The sequence below is a fragment of the Dermacentor variabilis genome, chromosome 6 (genome assembly GCF_050947875.1).
Source record: "Dermacentor variabilis isolate Ectoservices chromosome 6, ASM5094787v1, whole genome shotgun sequence".
NCBI lineage: Eukaryota > Metazoa > Arthropoda > Arachnida > Ixodida > Ixodidae > Dermacentor > Dermacentor variabilis.
The window spans coordinates 16,273,795-16,292,118 of record NC_134573.1 but is presented as its reverse complement, the minus strand read 5'-3'; the positions used below and the strand labels follow the sequence as shown (position 1 = coordinate 16,292,118).

General features: G+C 44.6%; 1 protein-coding gene across 3 annotated transcripts in view; it reads left to right on the top strand.

The window, feature by feature from the left end:
• Positions 1 to 18,324, top strand: part of Raf (serine/threonine kinase raf oncogene) — a 221,222-nt gene that overhangs the window by 10,160 nt on the left and 192,738 nt on the right. For 2 of the 3 annotated variants that reach the window (XM_075694807.1, XM_075694804.1), the window contains exon 2: positions 11,220 to 11,321. In XM_075694807.1, the coding sequence (XP_075550922.1) occupies positions 11,220 to 11,321 (102 nt within the window). Of the gene's footprint in view, positions 1 to 11,159; positions 11,322 to 18,324 lie in introns of all 3 variants that reach the window. The other variant, XM_075694806.1, reaches the window with a different exon arrangement.

The window sequence follows — 18,324 nt, the reverse complement described above, 5'->3', positions numbered from 1 at the left end:
GGGGATGATATTTAACAGTATTGTTCAGTTTTTTCTGCTGATTGCAAATATGTAATTAGATTTTGTATATCTGCATTAGAACAAATGATGCAGAGGTTTTAATACAGAAATTCAGTCAATTTCTTACGGGACTTTTTAACAACTTTGTCAAAAGCAAAAACAAAGTATACGGACAGAATGCCAGAGAGTAGCTCTAGCCGGTGATGCTATTTTTATTGTTCTCAGTGCACTTATAGTGAAAAAAAAAAATCAGATGTAAGCATAATTGCAATATTTTTGCTAATTTTCATTTGTATTTAGTGGCAATTAAAATTTAGCCGACAGCTTTAGAAATAAATAAATAGCATCACCGGCTAGATCCATTCGACACAAATATTTTGATACCAAACATTTTGCTGGTACTTGGAAAGAACATATGAAGATCCCCCATAAGGCAGTGTGTGGTGTCCAAAAAAATGAAGCTGAGAAAAATGAATTTGAACTTTCAGTTCACTGTAACATTGAATGGACTAACAATATGGCAATATGAATTGCATCACTATGTAGCCCCGTTCTTCAGCAACAAGTTCATGACATATATATGGCCATTGTGTAAAAATAACACTGAAATATTGGTTGCAACATCATACATAGTCATTGAAAGCAATGCTAGAAAGCTTGCACCACGTGCTTCACATTTCTATTTTATTTCCTTGTTGAACAGAAGGCACACAAATGGCATTCCTATGCAAATAAAGTTGCACAGAGTTCATGGCCACAACAAAATATGTCCTTTCCGCAAAGTTTATGGCTACACCAAAAAATCGAAATCAAATCCCAGTGGTGGTCTCCACATTTCAATGGAGCCGAAATGCAAAAAAGTTCATGTGCTTGTGTTGTAGCGCTTCCCAAGTGGTCAAAATTAATCCAGAATCATATCATGGTTTTGGAACGTAAAATCCCATAATTTAAATAAAAAGAAATGAATATCTCTTGCACACTCACACAATTGTGCATTCAGCACAGGTCACACCTAGACCTACATAAGCCCAGGACTGTAGGCAGAGTCTGTTGCTGGCCTGTGCCTCTTTGCAAGCTTGTTTGTCAAAGGATTTCTGTTTGTGTGATCCTTGTTGGACATGTGAAGCCTCTGACGATCCTTTTCAAGGCTTCGGCGCACCATACAGCTGCCGGCACTGTAGCCCAGCTTCTCAGCTACTGCAGTGTTGCTTCTTGTCACACCCTGGTTGAATCGGCTGATGGCTTAACTGCTGCCCTCTGGGCACAGTGCAGTGAGGCATGCTTAGTCTTCTGGGCTTGATCCCAGATCACGGAATGCAGACTTTCACTGGCATTCTGAGTCACGCCGTTGCTGCGCCGCTCCAAGAGGGCTTCCTCACCCAGCCGCTTGAAAACTGGCTCCAGAGCTTCGCACACGAAGGCGGGCAGGCTGTTTTTGTGTGCTGGAGGTCGCTTGCCCTTTGCCACAGCTCGGTTGTAGCTGCACCAGGATTCTAACCCTTCAGGACAAAGGTCATGCTTGGGGGCATCATCAGTTGACGACATATGGTGCAGGGTAGCCTCAACTGCCCTCTTCATGCCTGGCACGTCATTCTTGTGACTCCTCAGGGCCCAGCCATAGTAATTTGTAATCTTCTTGATCCTGTCCTGGGTGTGCCGTCCCTTTCCTCCAGGTGGCTCACCTTGGGCCTTCTTTTTGTCAACCAGCCCATGCAAGGCCACTTGTGCACGATTGATGCAGTCTTTCTTGTCTATCTTGATGAAGCCTTTAACAGCTTGCTCGGTCAAGGCGTGGAATGTCCTGCTGTCACCATCAGAGAGCATTGTCGTGTAACGCAGGTTGTACTTGTCAAGGGATCTCTGAAACATGAGTAGTGCAGCTTGCACCTCCACTTGCCCGGCATTACAGTCAATGTTTTCTGTCACTCTGGAAGTTGTTTTGTGTGCCAAGCCACATACCCTTGCTCATTGGGTTTTGGACCATGTGAGCAGCCCAAGCAAAAGTTTGACAGCACGACACGGTCAACGACAAGCCCGGTGTACATCTCTATGATGCACCCAATAGCGACATGCGAACTGCGGCCGCGTGTCAGCCAGGTTCCATCATAAATGACATCTATGTTCCCGGGTGGGTTTCCCAAGTCCTTGTAAAGTTCTTTGCTTTGGGCCACACTTGCAGCCTCACAATCTGTTGCAGCACTGCTGCACGCTCGAACCATCATGCTCATATAGCCCTGATAGGTCTTGTGGTGTAAGCCATGATGAGAAATGTTCACTGCGGCAAAGAAGTCGGAGAGGGCTGTTGCTCCCTTACTAATGCTCCGCATGGCCTTCATAACTCGGACGTTTACTTCGAACGGCGTTATTGTTGCATCACCAGCCATTCTTGGGGAAGAAAATCGCTCTTTGCGCATGCCACACGTGGAGCACTCCAGCACAAGCTTGGCACAGAGCCCGTACTCCTTGGCGGGCTCTTTCGAAAGCATCAGCGTTTTCGTGCTGCGCACGGGACACGGCATAAGTCCAAAAAGTCTTGTTGTACCACGGATAAATCCACGATTGCAAATTCCGTTCCGCTGTCGTTGACGTCTTCTTTCGTGTCAACACCCAGCAGCTCAAACTTTCGCTCCGTTGCAGATTGTGACGCCAGGCGCGTTTTCGCCTTATCGGCGATAGCTGCGCGCTTGCTACTTTTTTCGGTCGTGAAGAAAATAGTATCTGCACGGTTTGTGCCAACACACGAGGCGTGGGTGAACGAAGTGTTGATGCTAGACGTACCGAGTTGCAGCTCGGAACTCGATCCGGCAGAATCTTCAGGCAGACCAGCAAACGGCAACTCAAGGTACATGGCAGGCCTATTCGTCATCTGTCGCACATTACACGGCCGCCTTCGCGCCTTGCCGAACGGTTGGCGTGTAGTAGTCTTCAGATGACGATCTCCTCCAGCCATTCGGGTGGTGAAAAAGACACCTTATGGAACTTGTCGAGAAGCGAGCGGCTGAACAAATTTCACAGCAGCGCAATAAAACCACAGAGAGAAACACGCAGCGTGCACGAGAGCGACCAGCCTGTCGGGCACATGAGAATCGGCACCCAATTGGCGCCAGACCAATAGGATCGAGGTGCGCAGGGGGCATGCATGCTTTGGCCAATCAGCAGCACGGGTGCATCCTTCAGAAATGACGCGATAGCATTGGTTCCTCCTCACCTACGCCATTTCGAACCGGTGCAAAATCACACAAAGAAAGCGGCTTCCAAAGAAGCTCAAAATGGCGCCCGCCGGCCAACACTTTCGCAAATGACAACCGCGCGAAGTTCGAACATTTTTGGCAATTTCTTGCTAATTCCGCAGCCACCCTGGCCCGTATAAGGGTTTTTTTGTTATTTTCCAATTAAATTTAGGTTCTAGATTTCGCGGAAGGATTCTTGAATGTATAAACGTAGCGAAAATGCACATTTCAGAAATTCGACTTTTTTTTTCTTGATTTTTTTGTCATTTCATGACCTGCATCTCTCCTTAAATGAAGGATAAAACTTCGGTAAAAAAGTGTTGTGCCTGTACAAAGCGAAACGGTAAGCTCTACAGCGCTGTTTTGCTATTGAGTGGCTGGCTTAGACTAGTGGCGTGCTCGACCAGCTATCGCTCACACTATAACTGCTTGAGATACACACTCATGCTGACCCCTGTGAGACGCTAATGATGACGTTTCTTGATATTGGTTGTTTCGGATGGCCGGCATTCCCCTTGAACTCAAAGCCGATCAAAAATATTTAGTTTTCACTCTGAAACTAAATGATAAATATCGTTTTGGTTACGTTTTCTTCCAGGTCAAAAACTTCTGTTTTCGTTCCAACACACTGCTCGCTAGTACATGAGGCTGGGAGAACCTGCTTTGCCGCAGCCTCTAGTGTGATTTCTTTGCCAAGGCCACTGGTAGGAAAGTGATCCTACCAGTGTTATGCCCGATCCTGATGTTGTACCCCACACCTTAAGTGCCCCCACACTCCAGCAGAATGTAGGGTGCAAGTTACACAGGTAAGTTACATGTATAGGGTTGCCATTTCTCCGAGTGGACAGTGTTGGGAAGAAGAAGGGGGGGGGGGGACGAGCACATAAATATTATTTCCATTCTTATGATCTCGTGATTAACAAGATGTAGTCATAAAACACAGATAGTACTGTAAACGGTCAAAGCCTATAACAGAAATAGAACCACAACAAAATTTAAAAGGCATTATAAAAAGGAAAACCGGTTTATCAGTTATCTAGCAGGGAAGAAAATGCAAAAGTCAGGATGTCTGGCTGTCCCACCTAAGTTATTTTTCAATCAGTCAAACATTGTTTGATTTTCCCATGTACAGTGAACTCTCACTTGAGTGAACTTCAAGGCACCCAAGAAAATAGTTCACTTAACCGAAAGTTCACTGAAATGAATATAACATGTAACAGCATAGGGCACAGCAGACGAGTCAAAAGTGTAAAATGCAATTCATGGAATTGTGTACATCAATATATATATATAATTCAAGGAAAAGTTCTGTAGGTCCGGTGCATAGGTAGTTGAATAAACGAAGGAGCACACTGCATTTTTAATGTTTTAACGTTTTGGCCGTGCCATGGCCGAAACGTTAAAACATTAAAAATGTATATATATATATATATATATATATATATATATATATATATATATATATATATATATATATATATATATATGAAGTGCATAACAGTTACGTTGCTGCCTATCTCATTTTGAAAAAGATATCTGTAATTTGCATTTGCACTGGGGCTCCTAAAGTACAGGAAGTAACACAGCTTGTCGCCGAGACACGAAGTCTCCCAACTTTCCAAGGCAACCTATAGCCTTGGCTAGAGTTACAGTATTTGAATCTGCCTTTGCCGTTGCATCTTCTTTGGCACAAACACTGGAAACAATTTCCAGTTCTAATAGTTCAGCACAGGTAATGAGCTCGCTGTCGCTGCGAAGTGTTCAAATCAAGCGTTGCTGTCAACATCCAGCTGACACCACCTCTCTTCACATTCCAGGGTTGATCACCTCGTCGCACTGTTCCTTTTGCTCGCTTTCACTGCTGTGGGATTCTCACCCGTGCTCTTGGGGCAAAGGAACGACAACAGAGTAGTGCAAACAATCACAAGGGCATTTATTGCAACTTTCATAGATCAATGCCTGCTAGCCGAGTTGCTATCCACAAAACATGCCGATGGGCGCGCGACAAATCTAGGAAGTCCGACTCACCGCAACTGGATAGCGAGCGAATATGTTCACCCCATGCTGGATACCAACACCTGGTCGTTTGCGTGTACGGTCACGCAAATGGTGGCACGTTTGAACAAGGCCTCACGAGACGGTTTCACAGAAGCATAGATCGGCGCACGCGCCGAACGTCCGCGCCGCTTGCCGACCCGGAGCCAAAGAGGAAGAGCCTTCTCCTCCCCGCGCCCAAGCAAACCCGCTGTTAGGTGGCGCTAGCAGAGCCACACTCGTGCCATCTCTCACTATGCGTTTCAACCACACCGACTGCCTCGGGCACCAGGCCACGTGGCGAAGCCGGATTACAGGACACGGGAGCTATGCGGGAAAACACCATATCAGGGGACGCATGAGAGTCACGCATCCCCATACCGCACAGGGGGGAAAGGCCAGATTTATGCCAGCATTTTCTAATTGTAGCCGGTGTTACTGTCCAGCAGGAGCCTCAAGTTTGTTCAACTGAAATATTTGCTGTTCAGAAATTCATTTAACTGAAAGATTTTTGTGTAGAATGCATAGGAAACCCTCCGGGGATTTTGTAAAAGTTCGTTATTCTGAAATATTCGTTAAACCGACGTTCATACAACTGAGAGTTTACTGTACTGCAAGAAAGTCAATTTGTGACTCGGGGCTTGTACTCGAAAGTCGGGACTGTCCTACTGAATTTGCAGTGGTTGGCAGCCCTATCTGGCACATTGTGTTGCCAGATAGGGCTTAAACGTACCCTGAAGCACTTTTTCAGCAAAGTAATAAAAATATTGCTGATCTGTAGTAGCTTTTGTGAATGTGTGAGCCAGATAGTATTGCACTGCATGCAGCAAGGAACTTGCAATTTCACGTCAGAAAAGTGAGAAATCCATTGCTCTCACCCTTGCAATGTTGTCATTGCATGCAGGAAAGCCCACCAACAGCTTTTGGCTGATTTTGCAATTGCAAGAACATTGTCATTAACACTGTTATTGCAGATTTTAAGATAAATAAATGAAAAAGATTCTCATCTGAAAGAGACAAACAGTGTTTGATCTTTGTGCTGTCGGTCTGCACAGGACAGTTGTGCGTAGCTGCATGGCCTTAGAGACAGCAGCGGTGTGCTGCATAGCGTGAATGCCGTGGCTGCAATGAGCCCTCTCGCCTTAAAGTGGTTGGTGCGTCACATCCTTAGTTTCTTTTGTGTAATACCCTGCATAACTAAGCCTACGTAAGTAAACTTAAAGCCCTCAATATTGATACATGCATATTGCGTGTTTCTTGTGGACGATGCATGCGGGTGCCCCGACGAAGACTATGAATGCTTTCTGGCTCTTGAGCTGTGTGCTGAACTGGCCAACCCTGCAGTTAGCCTTTGTAAATATACTCTGTAAATTGTCTCCAGTGCTTAATCTTTCGTTCACATTAAACGCATTGCAGCGGTTGCCTGACCACTTACTTATCTTCTGATGAAGGACGTGCCGTTTATGTGGGGCCCCGCTCAAACTGCCGCATTTGCCCACCTCACCAACATTCTCACCACACCATATATACTGGCCCACTTTGACCCGTCCTCTCCTACAGAGGTGCGTACCGTTGTCAGTGGTCACGGTATCGGAGCCGTCTTAGCTCAGCGCCAACAAGGTCAATATCGTGTTATCGCCAATGCTAGCCACCTCCTCACAACAGCGGAGTGCAACTAATCGATTACAGATCGTGAATGCCTGGTTCTCGTCTGGGCAGTTTCCAAATTCCGCTCATACTTGTATGGCACGCACTTCACTGTAATCATGGACCACCATGCGCTCCGCTAGCTTTCTTCACTTAAGCATCCTACTGGCCGGCTTGGTCGCTGGACTCTGCGGCTGTAAGAATATTTCTATGCAGTAGTGTACAAGTCGGGCCGATTACATCAAGATGCAGACTGTTTGTCATGCTATCCAGTGGACGAACCACCCGCCGACCCTGACCCCGATGCCGACACTTGCGTTTTCTCCATCTCTTAGCTGCTACACGCTGCCGATGAGCAACGCCGTGATGCCACCTTGCGCGCCATCATTGATGGCTTGGAATCTTCGCCTTCTGATTCGTCTCTTCAGCTGTTTGTTCTCTGGGATGGTGTATTATACTGCCACAATGTATGCTCCGACGGTCCTGCCCTACTCCTCATCGTTTCCAAGCACCTGCAGTCAGCTGTTCTCCAAGAACTTCACGATTTACCAACAGTAGGTCACCTTGGCATCTCCTGCATCTACGACCGGATGCACCGACGCTTCTTTTGGCCAGGTCTTGCTCGCTCCGTCCAGAAATATGTTGCCGCATGTAAAAAATGCCAGTGCCAAAAAATGCCATCGATGCTCCCTGCCGAGTGCATTCACCACTCAACATTCCTTCGGAGCCGTTCTTTTGCATTAGCTTAGACTTACTTGGCCCTTTCCCTCTATCCACGTCTGGCAACAAGTGGGTTGCTGTGGCGACAAATTATGACACGCGCTACGCCATCAGCAGTGCGCTTCCAACAAGCTGCACCACAGATGTTGCCGATTTTCTTTTACGCAACGTGATTCTGCAGCATGGTGCTTCACACCAACTGCTCACTGACCGTGGTCGGATATTTCTTTCTAAAGTCATCGCTGACATCCTGCAGTCCTGCTCAACTAAGCACAAGTTGACTACGTCTTACCATCCACAGACTAATGGTCTCACGGAGCATCTGAATCGCACCCTAACAGACATGCTTGTAAAGTATGACTCGTCTGGCCATACTGATCGGGACCTTGCCCTACCCTATGTCACTTTTTGCATATAATTCTTTGCGTCACGACTCTGCCGGTTATTCCCCGTTCTTTCTGTTGTTTGGCCGAGATCCCACATTGCCATTGGACGCATCCCTTCCATCTGCCACAGCAGAGACCAGCGAGTGTGCACTTGACACCATCACCAGGGCAGCCCAAGCACGCAAAATTGCCGGTGCTCTCCTCCGGACCTTCCAAGAGAAGCAACAGCGTTTGTACGATCGCCAACACAGAGACGTCCACTTTTCGCCTGGATATCTGGTACTCCTGTGGTCCCCGACTCATCACATTGGCCTGTCAGAAAAACTCCAGTGCCACGTGGTGGTGACGTTGAATAACACAGTAGCAATACTGTGAATGATAAAACTAGCTTTTATTGGTCGAACCTGTGCCCACAAAACAGGCTACACTTATAGCACAACGATAGCGGCGAACACGCTCGGAGATCGTCGAAAATCTAATCAGCGGGTCAAGCGCGTCGGCTTTTATACAGCAGTCATCGAATGTTCCAGACTAAACGTTGGGCCCCGCATGCCTTCTACACCATTCGTGTCAAGTGATGAAATCAGATAACACAAGGTTCGGCGACAACAGACAGCGGATAGAAGCATCGATAACTTTCCAGAAACTTCGGATACATGCAGGTGCGTCCCACACTGTGCGATAACATTTGTTAGGCGGCAAAAGGTGTCGCCCGATAAAGACAAGTACACGTGTCACCAGTTACTTACAAAATCGCCCATCAATACCAGTGCCTCATCTGCCCCGAATTCCACTGACGTTGTGCATGTCGCACGCCTCAAACCATACTACTCTCCTTTTATGACGGATATTTAGATGCACCGGGACGGTGCTTCTGCCACCAGAGGTAATGATACATGCATATTGCATGTTTCTTGTGGACAATGCACACGGGCGTCCCAACAAAGACGACGAACGCTCTCTGGCTCTCGAGCTGTCGGCTGAACTGGCCAGCGCTGCAGTTATCCTTTGTAAATATACTCTGTAAATAGTCTCCTGTGCTTAATCCTTCGTTCGCGTAACAATACCTTGCATGTAAGATGCTCCACCGTCGGGTGGAGCCTTGCACTCTTGCCATGTCCCTTGTGTAGCTTCCAGTACGCTAGCGTAGACAAAAAGAGAGAGAAATCTGCTCATCAGTGTGATAACGACAACTAACTCCGTTTATAATTGAAGGATTTAAAAAAATTTGCAACAGATTATTTATAATGTGATGTCCTCCAATAGTGCGGCCATTCTTTTAGTTAGAAAAGTGTTTCAGGGTGTCCTTAAAGCATAAATTTAAATACTTGTAGTATTATTAGTAACATTTCAAAACTGTCGTGTGTTTCCGAGTGTTTCCTGTTTCTCACAGTGATCATGTACAAGAAACTCTTGTGCTACCGTAGCAGTAAATTTGCTCTGTTTTTCATAATTACTACAAGCCTTTAATCAACACAACTTCCACTAGTACACAAAGCTTTCTCAAATTTCTGAAAATTATTGCACAATATCATGTTCAGTTCTCCGTAGAAAATGTTAGAGGTTGAACTGTTAACTCAAAAGTGGCACAGCTGATGATCTTAAGTAGCAAGGTAGGTGTACTGCGCAGCGATAAAAGCACAAGGCCAACAGAAGAGCAGGCACCACAATCGCATAGTTGCAACACAAGTACTAATTCTAACGTCTTGTATCAGCAACCGCAGTGAAGCATCCTGCTTGAGCCAAGAATTTACCACCACTCTGTTCAAGAAAAAGATGGCTTTTCTTGTTGATTTTTACTCCTACCCCATGGGCTGCGTTGTTACTGCTTTGGTGTGTAATAAACGAGAGAAGAAAGCGCGTTAACCGAGGGGCCTGATTTTTTATTAGTCATATCATAAGAAGCCAACAAACACTGACACCAAGGACAACATTGGGGAAATTACTTGCGCTTAATAAATGAAATAAAGAAATGATAAATTAATGGAAATGAAAGTGGATGAAAAAACAACTTGCCGCATGTGGGGAACACTCCCACAACCTTTGCATTTCACGTGCGATGCTCTACCAATTGAGCTACCACGGTGCCGTTTCCCCGTCCACTTTCTTGGGTATTTATGTTTCTTTATAGAACCCTGGGAGAGTTAGCCAGCACCACCACTCACAGACCTTGGCAATTGGTAGAGCATCGCATGCGAAGGTTGTGGGATCGTTCCCCACCTGTGGCAAGTTGTTTTTTAATCCACTTTCATTGCCATTAATTTATTGTTTCCTTATTTCATTTATTAAGCGCAAGTAATTTCCCCTATGTTGTCCTTGGTGTGTGTGTGATGCAGTGTGTTAAAGATGTCTATGGTGCCTTGCTTTCTTTGTTTCCATCTATAACCTTGTGCGTAATTATCCAGCATTTGCTATGGGCAGTCAAAAGAAAATGTAATTAGAATTTGCAAAAATGACATTTGAAGTAATATTTAAACCATGATTATATAAGTTCTGTGATATTAAAGAAAGACTTGTTTAGGTAAACAATTTGTGGCTTTATTTCCTTTGTGATGTACGCAACTTGCAATTTTTTTATGGCATCGTAAAGCATGGTGTGAAGTTGGAAATACATGCACCAACGTTAGCGCTCGCAGGTTGCCCATAAGTAGAGCAGATTTACTTAGTTTAAATAAATGTACAGCTCAAATGGAGCCTTATATTCGCAGCTGATGGGTCAGAGGCTTATGACAACTCCTGTCCGAGGCAGTCCAGCATTTTGCCATTTGAAGATACTTGTTTCAGACAATCTTAGTGCAAACATGCCTATTTTTGTTTCTTTCGTGGGTCATCATGGTGAGGTTGCCCTGCACAGTGTAGTAAGTTTCGAGAAGTTGAAAGTCATATTTTCTCTTTGCATCACTCATGAGGACAACAGGCAGCAATTCTGTTTGCATGTACCTTTCTCTTGTTCACATAGCATCGTTTAGTGATGCCATGCCCTGCTAAAACTGACCTACAATTTTTCTTTAGCTTTGATGCACAATATGTGAAGGAAGTGACTGTGCTGAGCCTTGTGCTGCACATGCCAATGTCTAAGGTTTTCTCTTTTGTGCTTGCTCACTCCTGATTTGCTTGTTTTTTCATCACATTCTGTAACTAGCAATGCTCCGCCTGCGGTGCACAGCAAGAGTAACCACCTTGTGTCCCTTTGTGCCTGCAGCTGAGGAACATCCGCAGCATGATCCGGCTGACCAAAGAAAACCTGGAGGCACTCAGTGCCAAGTTCTCAGCCTACCAGCATCCTCCATCCATGTACATACTGGTGAGCCAGCATTCCCTTCCGTGACCTTGCTTAGGGATTATGGAAAGCTATTCCTTTGTCATTGCCTGGAATGAAAATTTTAACCATAAGCAGCAATTGCGAGTTGAGTAACGAGCCTTTTGTGTTTGTTCATTTATCAAGCTTTCTTGACTTCATATGATTGCTGTACAACTCAATGCCCAATCAGGATGATGCTTTGAAGGTTACCGAGAGTGTGGTGTATGATGTGCAGGCCAAATCATGAAGGCTTGGGTTAACTGTGGCAATCGCAAGGAATATCCAACAGGACGGTCAAAAAAAGATCTTTCAGAAAACAAAAATCAGTTTGGATGGCCCCGCTCACCTGCCTGGGATAAAGTGGGTGCATTGCTAAACCTCCTCGGAGAAGCTAGAAAAATGCAGGGCACTAGTATAATTGCAGTATGCTGCAGAGATTGTGGACTAAAGCAATAGCTGTATAAAAATATGTCAGCCCAAGCTGTACAAAGTGTGACTTGTCAAGGCATATGCAGTGCAAATTTCAAGCGTGCAGGGGATAAACAAAAATAAGAATGCCCTGGGTGCCATGAAAATTGAACTTACTTTATTCTCCTGTACTCCAAAGCAGTAGCGTCAAGGAGCAATTGAGGTCAACAGCAGCCCTTAAGTCTGCGGCAATAAGGTACTATAAACTTTTTTTACACACAGTTGTTTTTCCACATTGTTACTGATAATGTATTCACTAACAATATAAGCATTTTTCAAAGTATATTGGAACTCGGCTAATGAACTCTTTTGTTACCATGGGAAAATAACCTTTCATGCGGGTATAAGAAGAAAAACATTGTTGCCATAGGCAAACCTTAGCATATATACTGCAGCATTATGAATTGTAGAAACCTAATTGGCTTTTCCAAATGCATAAGTACCAAAAAAAAATCATTAATTAATAAACAAATTTTCAAAGCCAAAAATTTTATGAGAACGTGAAACAACAAACTATATGAAGTCCATGTATGTAGAAAAAAAAATTGATGTCAAAAGAGATTTAGAATATGTGTTTCACCAATATTTCTGGGGGGAAAACAACTTTAGTCTTTGTGGGACTGTACAGTGGAGCAGTTTCTCGACTTCATGAAGAAAAGGTGCAGTTCTGGCAGCAAATGTTTCTTTCGCTTCAGATTGCAGTTTTCACAATCTTTAGCATTGAGCTCCGACAACTGCTGGACGAGCTCAGATTTATGCTGCTGATTGAAGTCATCACTCTTCTGGAACTGCTGCTGTTCTAAACATTGTGAAAATACCCAGTTCTGCATGTTGAATGTGCGGCAGACATCGAAGTGCACTTAAGAAGAATAAAGTCTCTAGGAGTCGAAACCTTAAAGCGCCCCTCACCAGGCCATATAGCAAATTTTGGTTATACGCTGGAAGCAGGGTGTCTACCAACCGGGAAAACCGGGAATTCTCAGGAAATTTGAATAGTTTAGAAATACTCAGGGAAGACTCAGGGAATTTGCGTTTTTATCAGGGAAAATTAGCTGTAACTTTATTGAAAGGGAATGAAAGTCATGTTAATGCTGGCTCCAGTAACAGAGGAATTGCAATGAATCATCATTGACGCCATGTCATCGGCACGAGGTATTGCCCGAGTAGGTAACAACCGATTTTCCAGACGCCCAATTTTTCGACCATGTCCGATAATTTGCACGGCTTTACGACACCACCACTAACTCCATATAGTCAATGTATATTGCCCTGACTGCGGGTCCGAAATGGCATTAAAGCCACTACTGCCGCCTCAAACCAGCACTCTCACGCAGATCCGCTGGCAGCCGTAGCCACCACCGTGGCAACGTTAGGCCTAGTTGCGTCTACGTTCGCTATTAAGCTTCTTGCTGTGCGGTGCTGTGTTTTTCATTGAAAGGATTCGCCGCTGTCAGCAATGGCACTGACTCCACCTTTGTAATCATCGCAATCCTCGCGATTGGCTTCGAAGCTTGCAGAGCACAGCGCATTGCGTAATTCCAGTCTCCGAAAATTAGCTTTGCCTTAGTACAGCAGCGTTACGCGGTGAAGGATAACAAGTGTGGGAAGGGGCAATCGTCACGGGACACAGTATGTATTCCTTAATTATACACGCGTGCACCTCCATCTCCTGTCACAGTATGAGCACCGATATGCCTAATAAGTGTACTGGCAGGCCTTAAGAGCTTTTTCGGACGTGCCTTTGACAATTTTAGCCCGTAAGGGCAGTTAAAGGCATGCATTCATTTTTTTTTCGGACTACCCGATTTTTGGTATGTTCTTGTGGCCTCTAAGGAGTCCGAAAAATCGGACGTTGACTGTACAACTGACCAAGACAATGCTTCAAATAATCCATAGAGTGAACATGTGGCAGAAGGAGGATGAGAACAGAAAGGACCGACACAATGAGGAATTAACGGGAAAGGAAGCATGCCGCCGCCTCTTTGAAGGAGCTTGAGCTCAAAAAACGAAGTGTTGGCTGACGCCGAGATGCAGGTGTCCCTCATTCAAACCAACATAAACTCTTTAAAGCAGTGAAACCCAACACTGAGATGTTGTGTAAGGGCAGAGAGAGTATGTGAGGGCAGTTGAGGTTGACTTTCCAGCTGCTGAGAGAGAACCTTAGTTGGGACAAGTTCAGGCCTCATACCGATGAGCTTGCTATCAGTTGATAGAAATAGCTCATATTCAAAAATATTTATATATGTATGCATCTCCTTTTCATTCGTATTTCAATATGTTCGACTCAATTTGGAATGGGTTTTATCATTTTTTTTGCTGTACCCTCTGTTTTATTTTTAAATAAAATAGATATTACTCCTTACTATTGAAACTGGATTAAGTCTTTTCTTTTTCAACATGCTTACTAGAGAGTGACAGCATCGAGCAACATGGTGTCGGCCTGTCTTGACATAAAACAATGTTCTGGCTCATTCAGGAAATTTTGCAAAGGTGCTCAGGTAAAACCCGGAAAACTCTGGGAATTTGGAAAGGTCAACTTGATAGGCACCCTAAGAAGTTGTTACGTGCCTTCTAAAGAGTGTTCCAAGGCAATTTTTCAAACTTATTCATTAATAGAAGAGATCTAAATACTTGAAGTGGCGTGAACCCATGATTTCAGGAGGTGAGCATCACTGCCAACATAGACACTCATTCCCCTTGTCCCGCCTAGCCTTTTCCTGCATTAGAGGCTTGAGAGGATGAAAGAGCATGATTGCAGTACTGGAGCATGGTAAAAAATGACATAGTTTTATTATGAAACTTCAGCGTGCACACAACAAACAAGACACAAGGCAAAGGTAACACATGGCGCTTGTGTGTTACCTTTGCCTTGTATCCTCATTTGTTCTGTGCACGCTGTTATTGCATAATGAATAGGTATGAACTCACCCAACTTCAGTTGCTTTTAGATTGACATAGTTTCATTCTCTGTGCGCATGACTGCACGATGTAGAACAAGCAGTTGAAATTAAAGCACATCTCTCTTGCACATCTGGTGTGAAGTAAAACAAATGCTCGCAGACATGCGGTTTGTGGGATTTATTTCGCTAAAATTTAATTTGTCTATTGAAGCAATAGATTAAACAAAAACTGATGTTGTGTTGAATAATTGTCGAAGCCACGTGTCGCTGTCTGTGATGTCACTGTCTGTGAGCAAAGTCGCAGCGCTGCCATATACGTAGGTGCACTTGTGCGATAGGTGCGTGTTGACTCTCCAGCTGGGAGCACGGCACCCACAAGGAGGTCAAAAATGGCATTTGGTTTGAAATTTAAGCTCTTTCCACGGCGCATAGCAATGCGATACTTAGCAGACACAATCGTTAAGGTGCATTGTATGCATTGCGCTTGTCAGCTCAAAATGGCCAGACTTGGTGAGAGGCCCTTTAAAGGAGTACTGAAACAAAAATTTTGGTTCTTGTCTTTTCCATTGTATTAAGTAGCTAATGACCCAGTAATCATGGCACAAAAACTTGTTTGCTTCAGCACGCGACAATTAGTTCTGTGTAGCCTTGTTTGTGCTGACCATTAGAAAGCAATGAGGGGGATTACTTTATGGGCTGTTTCATAAACACAGACACTCAGGTGATTGCACTAAATTGGGACATGCACATCAGTGTAGGAGATTGTTGCGGCTGGTTGTTTTTCTCCCTCTGCCCACACACGTGCCGCGTGATGTCCTCACCGTCCTCGTCACGCCAGCGTTCCCACACTGCCCCTCCCTCTGCGACGGCACTGGCTCACTGCCAGCCGGGGCAGGGATTTCTGTCTCGAGTCCCTTACCTCAATACATCTCGAAATGAAAATGCGTATCGAGCTGTGCTCAAATTTCGCATTAGGGAGTATCGTAATAGTTGGACATTTTCTTCTTCTTTTTTTCACTTCGTCTCTCTTTTTTTTTTATTTCCGCTGTGAATACCATGGGCAGACACAATATATATTCAAATATATACACAGGACAAAGTTTATTTTATGTTTTAAAGAGAAGGAGGCAGCCTACTAACTATTATTTCCAATGATTTGAGTAGCCTATGCAAAGAGAATGCATATGTTGCTCTATGTTCACCTCGCTTCAAATTGCTTTGCTAGCTTTTTCGACCCTGAAAAAGAATTGCAGACTTCAGTGACCCCATCGGCAGAGTATCAACAGTGTGTGAAATGCATGTGAATGATATCTCTCAGTATTGCTTCTCTTTCCAGTAGGCAATGCTAACAACTCACGAAAAAGAAGATCTCTTATAATTTACATTTATTAGGGACGGAAATATCGCCACTTGCATGCAGAGATCGTGAATGCTATATATAATTCACTCAGTAACTGAAACGAGACCAAGCATGATTCACTAGAATCAGATTCGATAGCAGTCAAGTGCAGCAGCGCTTATGCTCGGACTCTGCAGTTTCGCTGGAAAGGTGGAGCAGTATTATCACTGATGGCAAAGTATAAGACAATTCTTCGAGGTCAGACAAAGTTTCTTCAAGTGCAGCTGTGATTAAAAGGTAACATACATGCATACATACATACATAAATACATGCATACATGCATGCATACATACATACATGCATGCATGCATACATACATACATACATACATACATACATACATACATACATACATACATACATACATACATACATACATACATACATACATACATACATACATGCATGCATGCATGGGTGGGGTTCAGAAAGCTGGTCCCCCCTCCGCTTGGAAAAATGAAAACTTTCTGCCTGTGCACTAGATTTTAACTTTTCTTTTTAAATGCAGCAAACGTCACCAAATTCGGTGTTGTGGTCATCAATAAAAAAAATATTTCCCAGGTATTTAGGCAGGATTCCACGAGCTAAAGCTTCCTCTTGAAGGGCCCCTAAACCACTTCGAGGTCTAAATTTAGTTGTGGTGTTGTAGTTATGCATGAGTCTGCCACGAACACATAACAGCAAGAATTTTTCGAAATGGTGCTGTAGTAGCAGAGTTGCATGCGTTTTATGATCGAAACGCAGCCACTGCTCGTTTGTCTCTTTCGTTCGCTACGCTCTGTTCTTTGGCCGGTCTGTGCTCCTCGCCTAGTGCTCCTCCATATGTCACGTGGCACACGTCACAACCCACGTGCTTTTCATAACACCTTCTAGTTACAGCGACTCTGCGCTTCTCGGCTACCCGCTGTTGCTGCCGGGCTGGCCCGTGCTGTTGCGAAGCATGCCGCTATCCATGGACCCTGTGTTGTGCACCAGGCATAGCGCAAGGCAGCAGCCGGTGTCGCGTCGTTTCATTTTTCCAGTTGGTGCTTTCGCAGTCGATGCGTTCTAGCCATCGCAAAACACTGTTGGACTCTGTTCGTGCAGCTAATCAGACCGCCAAGCACGACTGTGTTGAAACAGGAGCGATTTGGGCCCCTTGGGTTGCATGCCGTAGTTAGTCATCACCGACGAAGAAGAGTGGGGAGCGCATGTGCCTGCTAGCAGGCTAACCGGATGTCGCAGGTTCTTGTTCGACCAATCGACATTGTGTGCTCCTGATGACATCACCATATGCACCCTGGTGACGTCACGACGAGTGCTGGGGATACTGGAAAGGCCCGGACAGGAGCCTGGGATCGTTTTTAAATTTTTTGACACACCCGCGGCACGTAGCTGTGCCCTGTTTGGCATCGTTGCTCGTGACGGCATTCTGAACTTTGTTTACTTGAAACGTTTAAAAAAATGTTGGAGGTGGTTTAGCAGCCCTTTAATGAGCTAATAATAACCATAGAACCCATCTACCCAGAACCCTTTTCGTACCAACTGTTTTTTCTAGAAAACCACCAAAAGTTCCAAAAACATTTTCATTACTGGTTCATTGTGAACAGCTTTCATTATTCTACTATCAGGAGTTTATTTGCAATTTTCTATTGTCTTTTACAGCCAGTTATATTTTTTTCTTGTTCTTGACTTGAATACCACAAAAACAGCTCTATAAACAAAAATAACTTACAGCGCGAAGGACAAGGACAGCGATAGACGACATACACAGCGCTGACTTCCAACAATATTTTATTGCATTGCCACATCGTGTGTATATACACAAGAAAGAGCATGCGCCGAAAATGGACATGTGTCACACGGGGTGTTCTAACAGGAAGTCACTGAACTAAGAGCATGGTCACCTGAAAAAAATATAAAAAAATTAAGCATTACGATTTCTATCTGTTTAGATATGTGACTTCACCAGGGTTCAGGGCAATAGAGGGGGCACTAACGCAAATACTACCAAGTTTTCTGATGAAATCAGCTTCCACAATTTCCCAGGTGAGCTGTGAGCTGTGTCTCGCTAAAACTTCAGTATCTTCAAAGAATGGCACGCAGCCGCAGTCCCGGCAATGGATGCCCAAGTGGCCTTGTACAGTGCTGCGGACGTTGTTACAGTGCTCTCTTAGTCGATTGTTTAAGCACTTGCCTGTCTGTCCAACATATTTACTGCCGCCAGACAGGGGAATTTGGTAGACTACATTCGTTGTG